Here is a 16,810-nt window from a genome sequence, read left to right on the forward strand (position 1 = left end):
GTTTTGCTGTTTTAGAAAAATATGCACAGACGTTTGACGTACACTGACTTTATGAGTCACACATTGTACCTTGAGGATTTTTGCTAGCGTGTATGCTGTATTTGATTATTTCATTATATAATTATTTTTGTACTACTTGTCTCTGTGCAGACGAGGAGTTGGCTTCGCTGAACATGATCAAGAGTGCGCCCGTGGGGCCAGTAGCAGGAGGGATTATGGGATGCATTATGGTGCTGGTGTTGGCTGTGTATGCCTACAGGCACCAGATCCACCGTCGCAGCCATCAGCACATGTCCCCGCTGGCCGCACAGGGTGAGTCTGGACACTTTAAGTCTTGGGGCTGGGGCTGTTTGGAAATAATGTTTGACTCTATTGTCATTTTTATTTTACTTTATTAGTTTGCACTGTAAAATCCAACGAGTTAAGGTAACTCAAACCATTTTGGAATACGATTGCCTGGAACCATTTAAGTTTAAAAACCAATGTTTATGAGTACTGTCAACTTATTCCATTTGAGTCCACATAATGTTAAATTAAACTATAATTCCACTTAAATACATGTGTAGCTGAAACTTAATTAAATTGCATTAAACCATTAAAATCAGAATCTTTAAACTAACTATAATATTTCACTGTAGTGTTAACTGCTAACTAGCATCAGCACAAGCACACTTGCATGTACATTAAATAGCACAGAGACTATCACTGTGCTGAAGAGTGCACAGCCATTGCTTTTATAAATAAAGCAACATATACACTCCTTCTGAAATAGAATACTTCCCTACTATATAGTATGTGAAAAACAGTACGCCAACAGAGTAGAATATCAAAATACGTAGTATTCGAAAAACATGGGTGAAAAGAACCTAGATGATGTACTGCTTCCTCCGAGATTCTGAAGTGAGCATTCGATGGACACTTCACTATCCCATGAGGCCACGGGATTTATGAATGACAGTGAAGCGACACAACTGACGCTGGTAGGTCATGTGACAGTAACAACTTAAAAAAAAAAAAATAATTCTTTTAAATTAATTCATACTACCCATATTCTTAATATATAGAACATACTTTTTTAACAGTCGCAAAGTAAGTTCAAATTAAAATGTAGTACCTATTTCAGACGCACCGAAAGACTTAATGTTATTTGGCCAATCCTCGACCTAACAGAATACCTTTTAAATCACAACATAACATAACATTAAACACTAACAGATCACCCCTATATCAGTCTTGACTAAAAACATATAAATGACACTTAGTTTTAACATTTAATATTCAACAATATTATTGATCTGACTGTACTGATTCTGTTGAATTAGAACTGAACTGAGCTGGACGATGACATCATTTTTTGCAGACTATAACCGCTTTATAGATGAAACGAACTCATTTAAACTGATGATCTTTACAACAGAACTGAATCAACACTTAACTGACTATAGCTGAACAACAGCAGAAATGCATCATTCTCGTATTGTATAAAGCGCTATATATATTGTATAAGCGCTGTTGTAACTCATTCTATTTGAGTTCTGCTTAATATAATCAGTTAGGGAAAAAAAAAGTTAATTTTACTCAAATATTACTTAAAGGGATACTCCACCGTTTTTTTCATATTAAACTATGTTATTCTCTTATCTAAGACGAGTTGATACATACCTCTCTCGTCTCAGTGCGTGCGTGCACTTAATCGCTCTGTCGGGCGGAGAACTTTGAGAGCAGTTAGCTTAGCCCCATTCATTGTATATGGGCCAAACAGAGATGAAGTTAGAAGCGACCAAACACATCCACGTTTTCTCTATTTAAATATAGTTACACGAGTAGTTACACGACCAAGTATGGTGACACTAAATAAAATGTGGCGCTTTTTATAAGCGGGTAAAATGGATAACTATAATGTATGGCGGAACACTTATTGGGAGCACTTCGACTCGGCGCTGTAATATCTTCAATTGTGAAAAGTCCACTCCCCCCTCTCCCTCTCCCTCTCCCTCTCCCTCTCCCTGTCATTTCCGTCAATAGAACCAACGTGACCTGCACGCCTGCAGTAGTAGTAGTTTTTTGTGTAGAGTTGACGAAGTATCAGGGAGAGGGAGAGGACTTTTCACAATTGAAGATATTACAGCGCCGAGTCGAAGTGCTCCCAATAAGTGCTATTATTTTTCTATTAAGTACAATTAAGTTTAAGTAATATTTGAGTAAAAAACTTTTTTTTCATTTAGCAAATTTGATTGTTAGGTTTTACAGTAGCATTGGATAAAAAAGAATGTTAATGATGACTTTGAATCAAAGTCAACATGACACAGCCCTTACAACCAATGTTACTTCCAAAATGCAACATATTCAGAGTGAAACAGGATATTCAGGGATTAAAATTGTAGGCTTTATAAATCGAGAATTGATTAGAAGGTGACAAGTGATCTCTTGACAAAGAGTCTAGTGATGTCAGCCTGAAAAGAAAAGTCGTTTTAGAGGCAGAGCAAGTATAACTCCCTTTAATGAGGCACAATCATTGAGTGCACTTACTTTTAAAGTGTGCTACTCCCTGTGCTAATGAGATACTAAAGCTGACCGCTAAAAGGACCTTAGAAGGATATAAAAGTAATTTAAAGTAACACTATGTAGTTTTTCAACCTTCATAATATATTTCCAAGACCCTTGTGATGGTACATCGACTTAAAATAAGTTAAATGACACGTCTGCCATAGCCTGACGTGGTCTGTATCGCTTTTACTGGCACTATGTAACTTCGAGTTTCGGGTAGGAACCCGTGCACAAAAAGAACTACAAAATTCGACTGCTTTACGGCATGCGTCACTTCCCCCACCACTTCCTCAAATTGTCTGTGGCCATTGCAGACATCCCAAGTCTCCCGGGAGTCTCCTGCGTCTCCCTGATGCCCGCAAATTAGTTCAGATCTGCCGGAATCTAGAGCGCGCATGCGAGACAGAACATACTGCGCGCATAACATACATAGCGCGAGCACGGCTGAGAGAGAGAGAGCGAGAGACCTTGCGAGTGTGCCTCACGAAAGCTAGTCAACCCGCCACCAGCCGCCCCCCAACGTCAACAATCCAGTCACCAAGATATACCTCCCTGTCTGAAATGACTTCTTGCAGGTTGGGATGTCTGCCATTGTTGATTCCAAAGCTGGTGCTGGATAAACAGCGAGCGTGCGCGTGCGACAGTCGGCTGCGGAAGGCTAAATTATTTACGACAGCAGTAATGGACAATTCTGCTTCCAACCTGTAGGGCGACCGCTGAGGAAAAATCACATGGTGTTGCTTTAAAGAGTTCAATTCCCTCTTCCCTTGCAGTTGCTCCCTAATGCTCCCAATTCCGCCTCTATATGTGCACGACTAGGATTCATAACTTTTGGTCTGATGCAATTTAAACCGGGTTCTTATTTGCAGTTACATGAACTGTCTGAGAGAGTCTACTTTATTGTAATTGAATAGACGAGAATGTTATATTCCCTTGAACTGACTTCCTTCAGTTTTGTAATATCTGATTGGCATTCGTGGGCAAATATTTTTTTTTTTAGAAAAACTGTGGACCAAAAGAGAAGACAAAGATATATTACATCGAATGTGTTCAAGGTTGCTTCATCTGTCTTAATCTTCTTCTCTGCCTGTCTGGTCTCCCTCTCTCTATTTCATCAGAGATGTCTGTGCGGATGTCCAACCTGGACAACGAGCGGGATGACCGTGATGAAGACAGTCACGAAGACAGAGGAATAAGTAAGATACCCGCCTGTCTGTCTGGCACAGATGCACACAAATGAGCACAGATGACACATTCATGCCCATTTTTGCATTAGTAATTACACTGAGGGTTTTTATGTACATCAAATCTGCAGTATTATACTTAGTACCATTAATGCTGTTTTTCACTGATTTAGTGCATCAGACACCAAATGAATGATAATCCTTGAATTCTTTGTGTATGGTGTGCTGTTTTAGTCTCCTAGAGTAAAAAGCGAGCATTCATGCTCACAATGGTACTGTGTCATTCTTGTTTGATAATTGCCTCAAACAGCCATGTGGGTTAGTCTAATGTCGTAATTGGTCTCATCTTTAGTGACAATACGATAATGTGTTCCTGATCGTCTTTCTTGTTCTGTTGCACATTCTGTAATCAGATTTTTTTTCAATACCATCTGATTTACATCACAGAGTTGTTTTAATTAGATTTTGTGCTCTGCATGCATAACTGTAAGAAACGCATATTATGAAACATTATGCATAACTGTAAGAAATCTAAATGAATGAGTAACAGTTTGTATGGATATAATCCTGATTATCAGTGGAAAGAATTGGGAATGAGGAGAAATTTGTACTAATGCTCATACTATCGACTCAGTTTGTGAAAACAGACAAAACATATACAGAAAGTTACTTCCGATGGAAGTCTATAGGGCAACCAGTGTAAGTGCAAAACTGTTTGTGCATTTATTTTATTGGAGTTTTGTTTTACAAACTGAGGTTGAGGTCAAAATTATTGGTAACACTTCAGTTAATGGTCCAATTCTCACTATTAACTATGGCTTTTGCCTCAACAAACTCCTATTTACTGCTTAGTAGTAGTTAGTAAGATAGTTGTTACGTTTAGGTATTGGGTAGGATTAAGGGATGTAGAATATGGTCATGTAGAATAAGGCATTAATATGTGCTTTATAAGTACTAATAAATAGCCAATATCCTAGTAATATGCATCCTGAATAGTGAGAATTGGACCCTAAACTAAAGTGTTACCAAATTATGAATCAACATTACGCCAAAGAGGGTGTAGATTGAGTTTAACTTTGGGAATTAAATCCAAAATATTCCCTTAAATTGAAGGAAACCCCCAAAATTGTGTGGCAACAGTTTTCTGAACTCTTGACTCAAAGAGTGTTTGTGCATATGCAGAAGTAGTTCATTAAAACACAAAATATGATAACATTTTACAAAACTGTTCAATATGTTGTAAATACGCCTTGAACAAACAATGAACAACTATTTATGGCACTTAATAACCTTGAGTTGGTCATTTTAAAATATACTGTTGTGCATTGTTAAATTATGTTTGTTTATTATACATTAATAGTAATTTATACAGCTTGAAATGTAACGGATTAATACATGCAAAAATTGTTCAGTGGTCATTAGTTCATGATGCGTAATGCTTTAATTAATGATAAAAAACACAAATATTTTGTTAGTGTTACCCAAACTATTTATAATGATCACATTTTGTATTAATCACCAACCTGACCTGAATTATTATTATGCGTGAACCTGAACCAAAACCAGGCAGTTTGATTGGTACTTTAACACACTGTACTGTTTATGTAATGGAATTAACATACAGTGCACATAATATACACACAGTGGTGTGATATGGTGCTTTGAAAGTCTGAGTTAGACATATTTTTGAGTTTTTCCTCATTGTTTACGAGTTCATCCTCAGTATAACCTTTTATATGAGAAATATCTACAAGTGTGTTATTGCTTTTTAAATTTCCTGTACTCTTGCTGGTGAGCCTCAGACCCAAGTGTTTTATTCTTATATGACCGTTTGGCTCTTTCTCTCTCTCTCTCTCTCTCTCTCTCTCTCTCTCTCTCTCTCTCTCTCTCTCTCTCTCTCTCTCTCTCTCTCTCTCTCTCTCTCTCTCTCTCTCTCTCTCTCTCTCTCTCTCTCTCTCTCTCTCTCTCTCTCTACAGTTAGTAACACTCGATTTATTGCTGCTGTTATTGAGAGGCACACACACAGTCCAGAACGACGGCGGAGATACTGGGGCCGGTCAGGGACAGAAAGTGACCACGGTAAGCGCACATGCTCGTGTGTGTGTGTCTGTGCACTCTTCCCTTAAACTCTAAAGGAAAAAGGGTATTAGTAGGTTTGAAAAGATCCTTTTGAAACAAGGGTCATAGGAAAAATTCAAAAGTGTCACCACCAAATTTCTCACCTGAAAATATGTTATGATTGAAATAAAGCAAAGCCTACCCCAAGAGTTCAGTGTATGCTTGTGTTCAGCATCCATTTCATTGGCGGCTCCAGGCTTGGGTTACGCAGAGTCTACAGTGCAGGCTAAATCTGCCACTCCTCAGGGATGAGGCTTTCTAGAGATCATTGTGTAACCAGCAAGAGGAGAAAGGGCAGCCCTATTCCACAAGGAGAGGTGCAGTGAGAAAACCGGAGGAAGAAAGACAGCAAAGTAGGTAGATTGAGAGATGCGAGAACAGTTAGAGGTGGCAAAGACCAAGTACAGAAGTTTCTTCCCTGTATTTTTATTTGGCTAGGTTAAAGGTCGCCTCCCACCGCCTGCTCAGTCATCCAGCTTAAGGGGTCGTTTTAAAGCAATATCGATTTGGCTTTTGAGTGTGTGTATGCGGGAAGCTTTTTCCTGTGCGCTCTGACTCATTACCGCTCCACCAACACAGAGTTTTCGCCAGGAGCAATGTAGATATACGAGTTCTCGCTGTAGAACGAGGTTTAAAGAATTTCTCTAAACAGAGATGTTTACTGCCAGGAAGATGCTTTTTGTTTGAATGCTTGGCTTTTTGATATGTTTTGGGAAATATCCTGATCCAGAATCAGTCTCCCAGCTGTTTCATTCTCACTGCAGAGTTTTCCAAGCTGATTCCAGATCCGCTCTGAGGCGGCTCATGCAAACATTGATCAAAGTCAGGATCATAAGAGGTTTTTGACCTTTCTATTCACCTCCCCTGTTTCAAATGTCAAATGTGGCTGGACGTTTGGCCACTTGACAGCAGGACAAGTCTTTTTTGTGCTCTTTGTAGTACTATACCGTCATTTAATTCAGGACGTGCTGAGAAATTATTACACAAGTTTCCTACACAAGTTTTAGTAGGCATTGCCAAATTCTTTCCCACCATACATTTAGTCGCCATAAAATGTCTAATCTGTTATTTGCTTCAGCTTTTTTATGTTCTTCTTTGTATTGTTTGCATTGTTGTCTAAACAGCAGTTTGACAGAGGACAGTGTATAGTTTGAGCTTGTTTTTTCAACATCAAATTTCTCACCATCAAGTTTCTAATCACATTTTATTTATTTTTGTAGAAATATTCTATATAGTCTCTCAAGTCTGTATATTTAAAACTGCTTGTATAATAATAGGTGTAGTAGGAAGTAGGCATCAGGATATTGTTCCTCAATGCAAAACTGCCTCTTTGGACTACTGCCATTACTCTGCACCACAACTTCATAAATGTTATAATCATTTCTGCTACTGTATCAATGCATTTATATCAAATAGCTGTTTTTATTATTATAATATTGCATTGCACTAGTTAAAACATTTTTTGTATCACTGATCCAATATATTTATTGTTCTTAGTGTTTATGTAGTTACTGTTACAATTAGTGGCCAAAACTGATGTCCAGAGGAGGTATGTGTCTTTAATGACCCTACAAGTTTGATTAAACCATCAAGATATAAGGAACATATTTTATAATATTTTTAAATAATTTAAATATGAGGGAAGAGATTTTATTTATCTGACAAATTTATTTGGCAAAACATGGTAAACTACAGCTACAGGTTTTATTTTACTATGCATAAACAATTCATAGAAAAACAAAAGGCTCACAGGAAAAAGCATACATTGACTAGAACATAATCAGTTATTATTATTTTGTTGATTCTCCCTTGTTTTTGCTTGTTCATAATTTCTTTGTATGACAGCCAAAATGATGTCCGCACAATTTGGCATGTTTCATTGCGTTATCACAAATAAAACAATTGACTCTAAGCTCAACTATGAAATATGCTTACAAAATCTGCAACAAATTTGTAATCATTTGAAAATATCACAAATGTCATCACTTTTGGGCACTACTGTATATATATATGTGTGTATATATGTAAGCAATAAGGTACGAGAGGCTGTGCTGTATCGTGAATAAGTAACGGCTGGAGGGCGTTGTTAGGCACGACGCGAAGCGGAGTGCCTGCAACCCCTTCAGCCGTTACTTATTCACGATACAGCACTTGCCTCGAGTACCTTATTGCTTTTATAAAACGGTTGCCACACAATAAAAATATTAAAGCCGAAAAATATGTATCTATGCCATGGGCGTAGGTTTGGTCTCAGCTTTGGTGGGGACATCCCATCTGACCTCCCCCCCCCCCCCCCCCCCCATCTCATTATATTGTATCCTGACCCCGATACACCATCCTGTATACTGTCAATAAAGAGCTAGTATAACTGTATAATCTCAAAAATGCACTCTCAAAAAATAAAAACCTGAGACTGTAATGCTGAACAACCAAACATTTTATTTAACATAAATTATTATGTATCTATCTTCTATTCTATGTCAAATTCTATTGATATATTCTATCCTTAAAAAAAAAGCAAGTTTAACCCTCCTACCAGATATTGTTATTTGGATATTATCAAACAAATAATGATTCATTAAATTTGAATAACCAACAGTGTTTACTTTTGCCTTTTTTGCCAATGTTTTTCCAGACATGTGTCTAGCAAGTAGGCTACACTCACAAATACAATACATAAACAGAATGTAGAAACGAAAAATGTCTCAGATGATCCACTGTTTATGACTGCAAGATTCTAAGTTAAGGTAGGCTAATTAACATTCAGTGACTTGCTAACGTCTATCATGATAGCGCGACTTCTATGAGTCTATCCGTGCGGCACACCCCTAATTAATGCTCCTAACCTTGAAAAATTGCAGAAGCTAGGTTTAACTGTAACAATATCCTGGGTAACCAGGATCACCAGTTAATACTATTTTCCGCAGTAGAATCTGCATTTGAAAGCATGGTCAGTCACTAGGCCTACTACTGCTATTTTGGCTAGTTATTTTTGCCTACTTACACTCTGCTTTATGAAAAAGCTTCGTATGTCCCCTTTCTTCTTCTTGGGTGACATAGCTGATCTACTACAAAGTACAAAAAGGGGCAAAAAACGGAATATTAAAATGTTTTACCCTGGCCTTTGTATATGCATGGATATGTGCAGGCAGAGAGACAGCCCTGGGAACTTACCGTCGGCGTCGTCACGCGCGCGCGCGCGCGCACACACACACACACACACACACACACACACACACACACACCACCCGCTCGCTGCCAGTGAGTGCAAGCACAAAAAGTAGTCCCGGCCCGCGCGTGTAGCCTGCCTGTCAGATACCCCGCCGCCAATCAAATTACGGCGTATCTTGTACTGTCGTCGTCCTGGCCGTTGGAATCGATCCAAATAGCAGCGCAAATATCAAAATAGCAGTTCAAAGGAGCTTGCTAAATATTGGTGGGGACAAATTTGTCATCTCAAAATATTGATTGGGACTAGTACCTAGCGTCCCCCCCTAAACCTACGCCCTTGATCTATGCAACTTTCATGAAGTAAAATCACTAAAAGCCTGCCTTCCGCTGGAAAAAATAGTCCCGGAACGTGAACAGCAACAGAAGTTACATATATTATTTCGCCAATAGATGGCGGCAAAGACTGTCTTTATGAGTGAGTGAGTGAGTGAGTGAGTCTGTAGAGAAGGCTTTTGAAAGGACTCGAACTTGTGATCACGGAGAAGACAGACGCAACTGACAGATGACTAACGTTATGCACGGAAAACCCCATGACTGTTAAAAGGACAAAATATGCAGCGGACATTCAAACGCATTTTTTTATTATGAATATAGGACTGACCTGAAGGAAAATGCTACGTCTACTGTAAATGCAGGTACACTCGCTTACTCGATCTCTCACAATGCTCTGCTCTAGCTTTAAATGAACAATATCAATGAGATGAAACATCTGTTTAAGTTGCTAAGAGTGGTTGCTAGGGGTGTTGTGTAGTGATACATAGAACCGTTGGGTGAAGCGGTCATAGCCGTGTTTTATCGTGAATAAAGCACAGCTATTGACCAATCAGAATCAAGGATTGGAACTAACCGTTTTATAAATATATATATATTAGGGCTGGGAAAAAATTAATCGTGATTAATCGCATCCAAAATAAAAGTTTTGTTTACATAAAATATGTGTGTGTAGTGTGTATAATTATTTTGTATATATAAATACACACACATGCATGTATATATTTAAGAAAAATGTGTTATTAATATAAAAATATGTATATTTATATATAATATAAATGATGTATAAATATATATACAGTATATACATGCGAATATTTCTTAAATATATACATGCATATGTGTGTATTTATATATACAAAATAATTATACACACTACACACACATATATTATGTAAACAAAACTTTTATTTTGGATGCGATTAATTACGATTAATTTTTTCCCAGCCCTAATATATATATATACAGGCCCGCCGACAGGGGGGGACAAACGGGTCTGTTGTCCCGGGCCCAGGGTAGGGAGGGGGGCCCAGAACTAGCGACGCGGCGCGCTCGTTTTTACAGGCGCACCTAAATTCATTGTTGCATAGCAACGACAGACGCCACGGGAGAGCAAACGCTTGTGGAAAGGAGAAAGCGGTGCGAACTGCGCTCTCCATGATGACGAGGAAGTATTAGCAAAGAATTCATTGATTTCTAGCCCTTGGATTAGCTTTACTACTATTTATGGAGATGAGAAATAAAAAGCCGGCTGAAATGCATCGTCATCATCGGTGAACAGATAATGGGTCAGATCCGAGTCTATTTTTGCTGCGCTGCTCATGCTTAAAAGTGAAAGCACACTTTTGATGGACAAAAAATAAATATGATTTCACACAAAAAGTGCCCAAAATGCACAGATTATGCATGTCTAGTGTGTTTTAACAAGAACTGCAGTAGGCTATGTCAGAAAAGAAAATTAAGACATTTATAGAAAATCTACCAATTTAAACGTGTTTTTATTATTCATTTTGGGTAAAAGTATATGGTGTTTTATAAAAATAAATCTTAAGATTATCTTGCCCCGGGCCCAGGCAAGACTGTCAGCTGGCCTGTATATATATACGATAATGTTCAAAAGTTATGGGTCAGTAAGATGGAAAAAAAAAAACACACATGAATGCTTTATTTGGCAAGGATGCCAAAGACAAAAAGATTTATTGATTGATAAAAAATGGTGTTCTTTTGAAATTCTTTTCAGCTAAATAAGATAATAATAAGAAATGTTTCTTGAGCAGCAAATCAGCATATTAGAATGATTTCTGAAGGATTATGTGACACTGAAGACTGGAGTAATGATGCTGAAAATTCAGCTTTGCCATCACAGGAATAAATTACATTTTAAAATGTGTTATTAAAAACAGTTATTGTAAATTGTAATAATATTATACAATATTGCTGTTTTTAAAAATATTACTCTGTCATGAGTCAGATTTTAATTACGGGTTTTTGTATAATTCTTATGGGAAAAAGAGATTATGTTGGTTTTTCCGTGTGAAGAGTATGAGATTAGAATGGATTATGATTCATTAAGATGATTAGTTTAACGTGGGACTAAAGTGCTCATGATTTCGATCAGCAGTTTCTACAAAATTCTCAGTTTTAAATTTCTCTTCTAACTGCTGCTTTAGAGATACAAAAAGCTGTTAGCTATACTAGTAGAACATTTTAGATTCAAAGTTAATTCATACTGTAGCTTCGGAAAATATTGATTGTGATTCCATATGTATTTATATGTAGGTTATAGCACCATGAGCCCTCAGGAGGACAGCGAGAACCCGCCCGGCAACAACGATCCTCTATCAGCAGGCGTTGATGTGGGCAATCACGACGAGGACCTCGACCTGGACACTCCTCCGCAGACAGCCGCTCTCCTCAGCCATAAGTTCCATCCCTATCGGCACCCCCACACGCACCACCCCCTGCACTTGCACACGCACCATCTCCAGGCGGCCGTCACCGTGCACAGCGTAGACGCCGAGTGCTGATCCGGCCCGCCCTTGACCCCAAACAACCCGCCAACCCTGCCTTAATGCCACTGATATCTTCATCCATCACCCCCAACATCAGCCAGCCCTCCAGTCAGGCCCAAAACTAGGAGAGAACCTGAACTCCCAGCTCTCCCTGGGCATCCACTGATGGTGGCCAGAGGTGTTTTGTGCTTAGTGACCATGGGGGTGAACATTTGACCCTCCCTCATTAGGGAGTGGATTTGGCAGGTGCATACAATACAAAGCTCCTTGTTTTTAGTTTTTTTCTTTCTATTTTTCCAAGAAACAATGAAGATGAAAGGATTATTTTTCTACTATTTATTTAACAGGAGTGGAGATGGAGATAAATGAATGGGGAGAAAAGAGAAATTGACTGACTGAATTTGTCAGCTCTCTGCTTGGCCTGTGGAGCCCATTTTTGAACCCGGCCCTGGTTTTCTGTCCTCGTTTTGACTGCGTAGCAGCCTTGAAGGATTCGATTCATGGCACATTTGAGTCTCACGCATGCCATGAGAATTTCTTGTGGGGAGAGTAAACAAAGCATTTCAAGGAACAATAGACATGAATGCCTGTGCTGCACATCAAGGAGACGTGAAAAAGTGTTGTATTCTGATGAGCCGTCACTCTCTGGTTTGTTTGTTTTTTGACGGTATGACATGATGGGGGAATTTCAAGACACTGTGCAATGTGACCAAGGTGTTCTGGGCCGCAAACCCAGTGCAGGATATTTGACATTTTTTAAAAGATGACTGGGAGAGAGACAATGCTCAGTCCTGCTACTGTGTGTGTGTGAAAACTTTCGTCGTGTTTCTGTCTGCCTGATTATTTTACATTTGGTGTACGAGAGAGAAAGAAACTGAGTGTGCATGTGTTGGTGCTTGTGTACGTAATTGTTTGTGAATGCGATGGATGTGTGATACCACAGATGGATCGTCTCCATTAATGTTGTCGATTTTTTAAAAAGTCATTAGTCAGTATTGATGGAATGCCATGATATTTTTCAGATCCTTCTAAACCCATGTGCACTTTTACTCAACTGCCTGTCTACTGATATGTAGACATTGTGCTCCTATGGTTTTAGAGGGATTGTGTCTATTGTTTTCAGAATGAAATGATATACCATGTATATACATCTAAAATTTAACAAAGTAGCTATAAATGTGTCATACACTACAAATCTTTTATCCTCGTCAGAAGTGTTTTATTTTGTCAGTGTTTATTGAGTTGGTTTCATGGGAGCTGTGGATTTTTTTTCTTCTGCATATGCTCTTAAATCGCATTGAGATTTGGGTGGAGGAAATAGCTAATGAATCGTTTATGATTTTAATTTATCTGTGACGAGATAGCACGGCCAAAATCATGAGTCAAGTGATCTTAAATGATCAAAACAACTTTTCTCACATGATACAGAAGTCTGGTATTAGTTCTGTCCAGCCATGTCCCTGTGAAATTTCAAACTCAATCTGTTACAGTGACAGTGTTAAGCAAGTATACCTTAGAGACTGCTGAATCATATCTATGAATCATATTTGATGTGCTTAAAGTTCAGTCCATGTGCAGCTATCATTTCTATTTGGTCATATAACACTTTCAAAGATGATATTCAGATATATTGTAGGGTTAATGTGATAAACTGTTTTACTTTGAATATGGCTGCGATCAATCTGGTCATTATATGGTATACTGTGATTCCAAAATAAGTGATGATAACGCAGAATTTGGCATTTGTGTTTATATGCAGTTCTGCATTTAGCGTCATATGAAAAGATCCCATATTAGCTTTATTAAAATGTATTACAGAGCGAGTAACTTCAATACTTAGTGGATGAAGATTTCAGTCAGCCCATAATTCAACCACCCCAGGAGGATTGTGGGCTAGTTGTCACTTTTTACTCTAGTGAATTGGGTGGGGTTACTGAATAAATCAATGTCTGTGTAGGCACATGTCTTAAAGTCTTGGCTACAAACAAAACGATTCAGTTGAGGAAAAAAGATTCAGTTGATTAAACACATTGATTTTTGCACATTATATAAAGTAGGGGAAATCTTTTCTGATATATTAAAATGAATGTTTTGAGCTAGTCTCAAACCAACACACATTTGTGTAACTGGACTTTTGACCTTATAGTTACTGAGAAGTATCCCAAATGTTAGCTGCCCTGTTTGACATCTAGCCCCGATCTCCTCTAAATATTATTACTCCATTAACAGTTATCAACGTTACATCTTTCTTATGGAAAAACATTTGCATTCAAGTGCACCACTATTTCTCTATAGTGTATTTCTTTTATGTATATCCATTATAACCCACAAACATTGTAAAAAAAAAAAAAAAAAAGATTTGATATGAAAAGACATGACTGCATAGAGTGAATTGTCTGTGTAAATGATGCAAAACAGTGGGCTTTACAGGGCAGGATTGACATAGGAGTCTGCTCCATTATTACATCATCAGCCCATTTCTGACCTACATTTACAGTTTTGGGTGCACATGCACATTACGGGCAATTAAGGTCATGTGAAGTGCAGGGCATTCCTCACGCGCTGCCGCTGCCTGGGATTTGCATACAAGGTGCATAAAAGACACAGTGTTACAGCACTGTTGATACTTGGTGGATAATTTTAACCCAAACCTCAGTTGTGAGCACACAGTGAGGTTGGCATAAAAGTGGAGCACTTCTGTTAAATTGGGTCCAAGGGGGACAGCATCATGATGTGAATCGGTTATTTGGAACAGTGTGTTTCAAAGCACTTTCAAAGAAAACTATTCATATACACTTTGTATCCTCACATCTTTTTTTTACGTGAGGATGACGTGCCTCTCGGCTTGGTTTATTTTGCTGCGTTCACGCCATGTTGTGATGTTCTACTCGGAGCTGTTCACGTTTTGTTTGTATAGCAAATGAATCTGTAGCGGTCGTGTGTACAAGTCGGAGCTCTCAGAGAATTCCAAGTTTCCAAGTTGTAATTGAGTTATACGAGGATGCGAGCGTTTTTTTACAAGCTGTAATCTCATAATTATGAAAATTACGACTAGTTTTGGGTGGTATGCATTACTAAGTCTTTAATTACTGTAATTTAATTACTTTTCCCTTGAATAAGTAAGGGATTACTCTTAATTTTTCTGTAATTTAATTACAGTAACTTCTAATGTAATTTCATTAAATACTGTATTAACCATTGTATAATATATAAAACAATAGTGGAGTTAAGATCAAAATTGAAGGTCTACTGATAAAATGTATGTTTTTAATGTAACCATACTTTGGTCAGTTCAAGAATAATTTATGCAATTTTATATTATTTATTTGAAAGAATTAAAAGAGCAGTTTCATGTCTATCCTTGTATTGTTCAACTGGTCGAGGTTGATATGGGATTTAGAAAGTATTAGTAACAAGTAATGCAATAGCTTTTAGAGAGTATTTAGTAGGCTACAGTAGGCTAATCTTAATACACTGTTGATAATGTAATTAGTAGCTAGTAATTAATTACTTTTTTGGAGTTACTTACCCAACACTGATTACGACATGGTGTGTGAATGTACATACCCTCAAAATGTTCCAAAATGCCATATGTAAAAAAAAAAAAAAAAAATCCTATTAATTTTTATTAACAAGAGTGTTTATTGTAATTTCATGTGTTCAGTTTATTTATTTGGATTGCTAAAAACAAACAAAAAGAATTTAGAGTAATTTGCATAACCATTTAGCCTACATTACGGATGTAAAGGGTTTTTACATGTTAGGCCTAAATACGCCTAATGCCATTTAGCCTATTAAAACCAACTCAAACCCCAAATCAGTCAAATCCTCAGTAGGCCTGTCAATGCGTTTACAATCATTCAGTTAGAATGAACTAATTAGCTAGTTGTCGGCTCATTACGGGTTCACTCGGACCGCTTCAGTGCGATTCGTGAACTAAATGCTTAGACCCATTGACTAAAATGTTTAGACCTTTTTACAGTCTATGGTTTAGACCCATTTAATGAACCGGTTAAACTGATTCATTGAAAAGAATCCGACTCGAAGGATTCGAGTTAGTTAGTCGAAGCTGATCCAGCATCTTCTCAAAATGCTTCTCTCATTCTGTCATTACCGCGAGGCAAACCTAGTCTATCCTGTGAGATGTGCAAACTGTTCACTTTTATTACTTATTGTTCTCAAAATGTATGCATCAGTTGTGAAATCAGACAGTCGCGCATAAATGAATAAATCGCCCGTGGATTCGCGAAGCTTGAGACCAAACACACACACACACACACACACGCACGCACACACACACACACACACACACACACACACACACACACACACACACACACACGACTCGGATACCGCCGCCCACGCACACAGCCTACGCAATAAACACAGCTCGCGGTGAGGAGTTGAAGGTTCACATCACCCCTTTTCATAAACACACGCGCGTCCCAGATGCGCGATCTGCCCGCTCCAACACTCGCTCGAGTGCCCACGCACTACTTTTCTGAGCCATTGAAATATTCTGGTCTTCTCTCTCACTCCCACTCAGAGACGCGCTGAATCACTGCTTCAATTCATGCTCAGGTAATTCAGATGAACTCGTATATGTTAGGGTCTTTCTGAAACTTCCCAGCCTTAGTGATGGTGGAAAATCGCCCGTGTGCACTGTGCAATGATGGAATCATTAATCCGCGCACTGTAGGCTACTGATAATTGTAGGCCTATTTATCAAGCATTGCAGTGGCGGTTTATTTTGAAATAGGCTATGTTTTACATTTCCGTGTGCTTTAAACCGCAACGTCCTAAATTGCACAGGTTATTTCACGCTAAATAAAACTTTTTAAATTTGTTATTTGAATATAGCTCTCGTGTTGGAACCCCCCATCCAGGATCAGAGCAATATGTGATAGCCTATCCTCATTCTTAAAGAGTCAAACGCACGGGTCTGTA

At 38.2% G+C, this 16,810-nt stretch overlaps 1 protein-coding gene across 1 annotated transcript in view; it reads left to right on the forward strand.

Annotated features, from left to right (window-relative positions):
• Positions 1-13,063, forward strand: part of cachd1 (cache domain containing 1) — an 81,647-nt gene extending 68,584 nt beyond the window's left edge. The window contains exons 24-27 of the mRNA XM_056258820.1: positions 151-312; positions 3,666-3,743; positions 5,709-5,810; positions 11,631-13,063. Of these exons, the coding sequence (XP_056114795.1) occupies positions 151-312; positions 3,666-3,743; positions 5,709-5,810; positions 11,631-11,878 (590 nt within the window). The 3' untranslated portion in view covers positions 11,879-13,063. The remainder of the gene's footprint in view (positions 1-150; positions 313-3,665; positions 3,744-5,708; positions 5,811-11,630) is intronic.
• The last annotated feature ends 3,747 nt before the right edge of the window (positions 13,064-16,810 follow it).

The sequence above is a fragment of the Rhinichthys klamathensis genome, unplaced genomic scaffold (genome assembly GCF_029890125.1).
Source record: "Rhinichthys klamathensis goyatoka isolate OS25496 unplaced genomic scaffold, OSU_Roscu_1.1 h1tg000160l_1, whole genome shotgun sequence".
NCBI classification, from domain to species: Eukaryota; Metazoa; Chordata; class Actinopteri; order Cypriniformes; family Leuciscidae; genus Rhinichthys; species Rhinichthys klamathensis.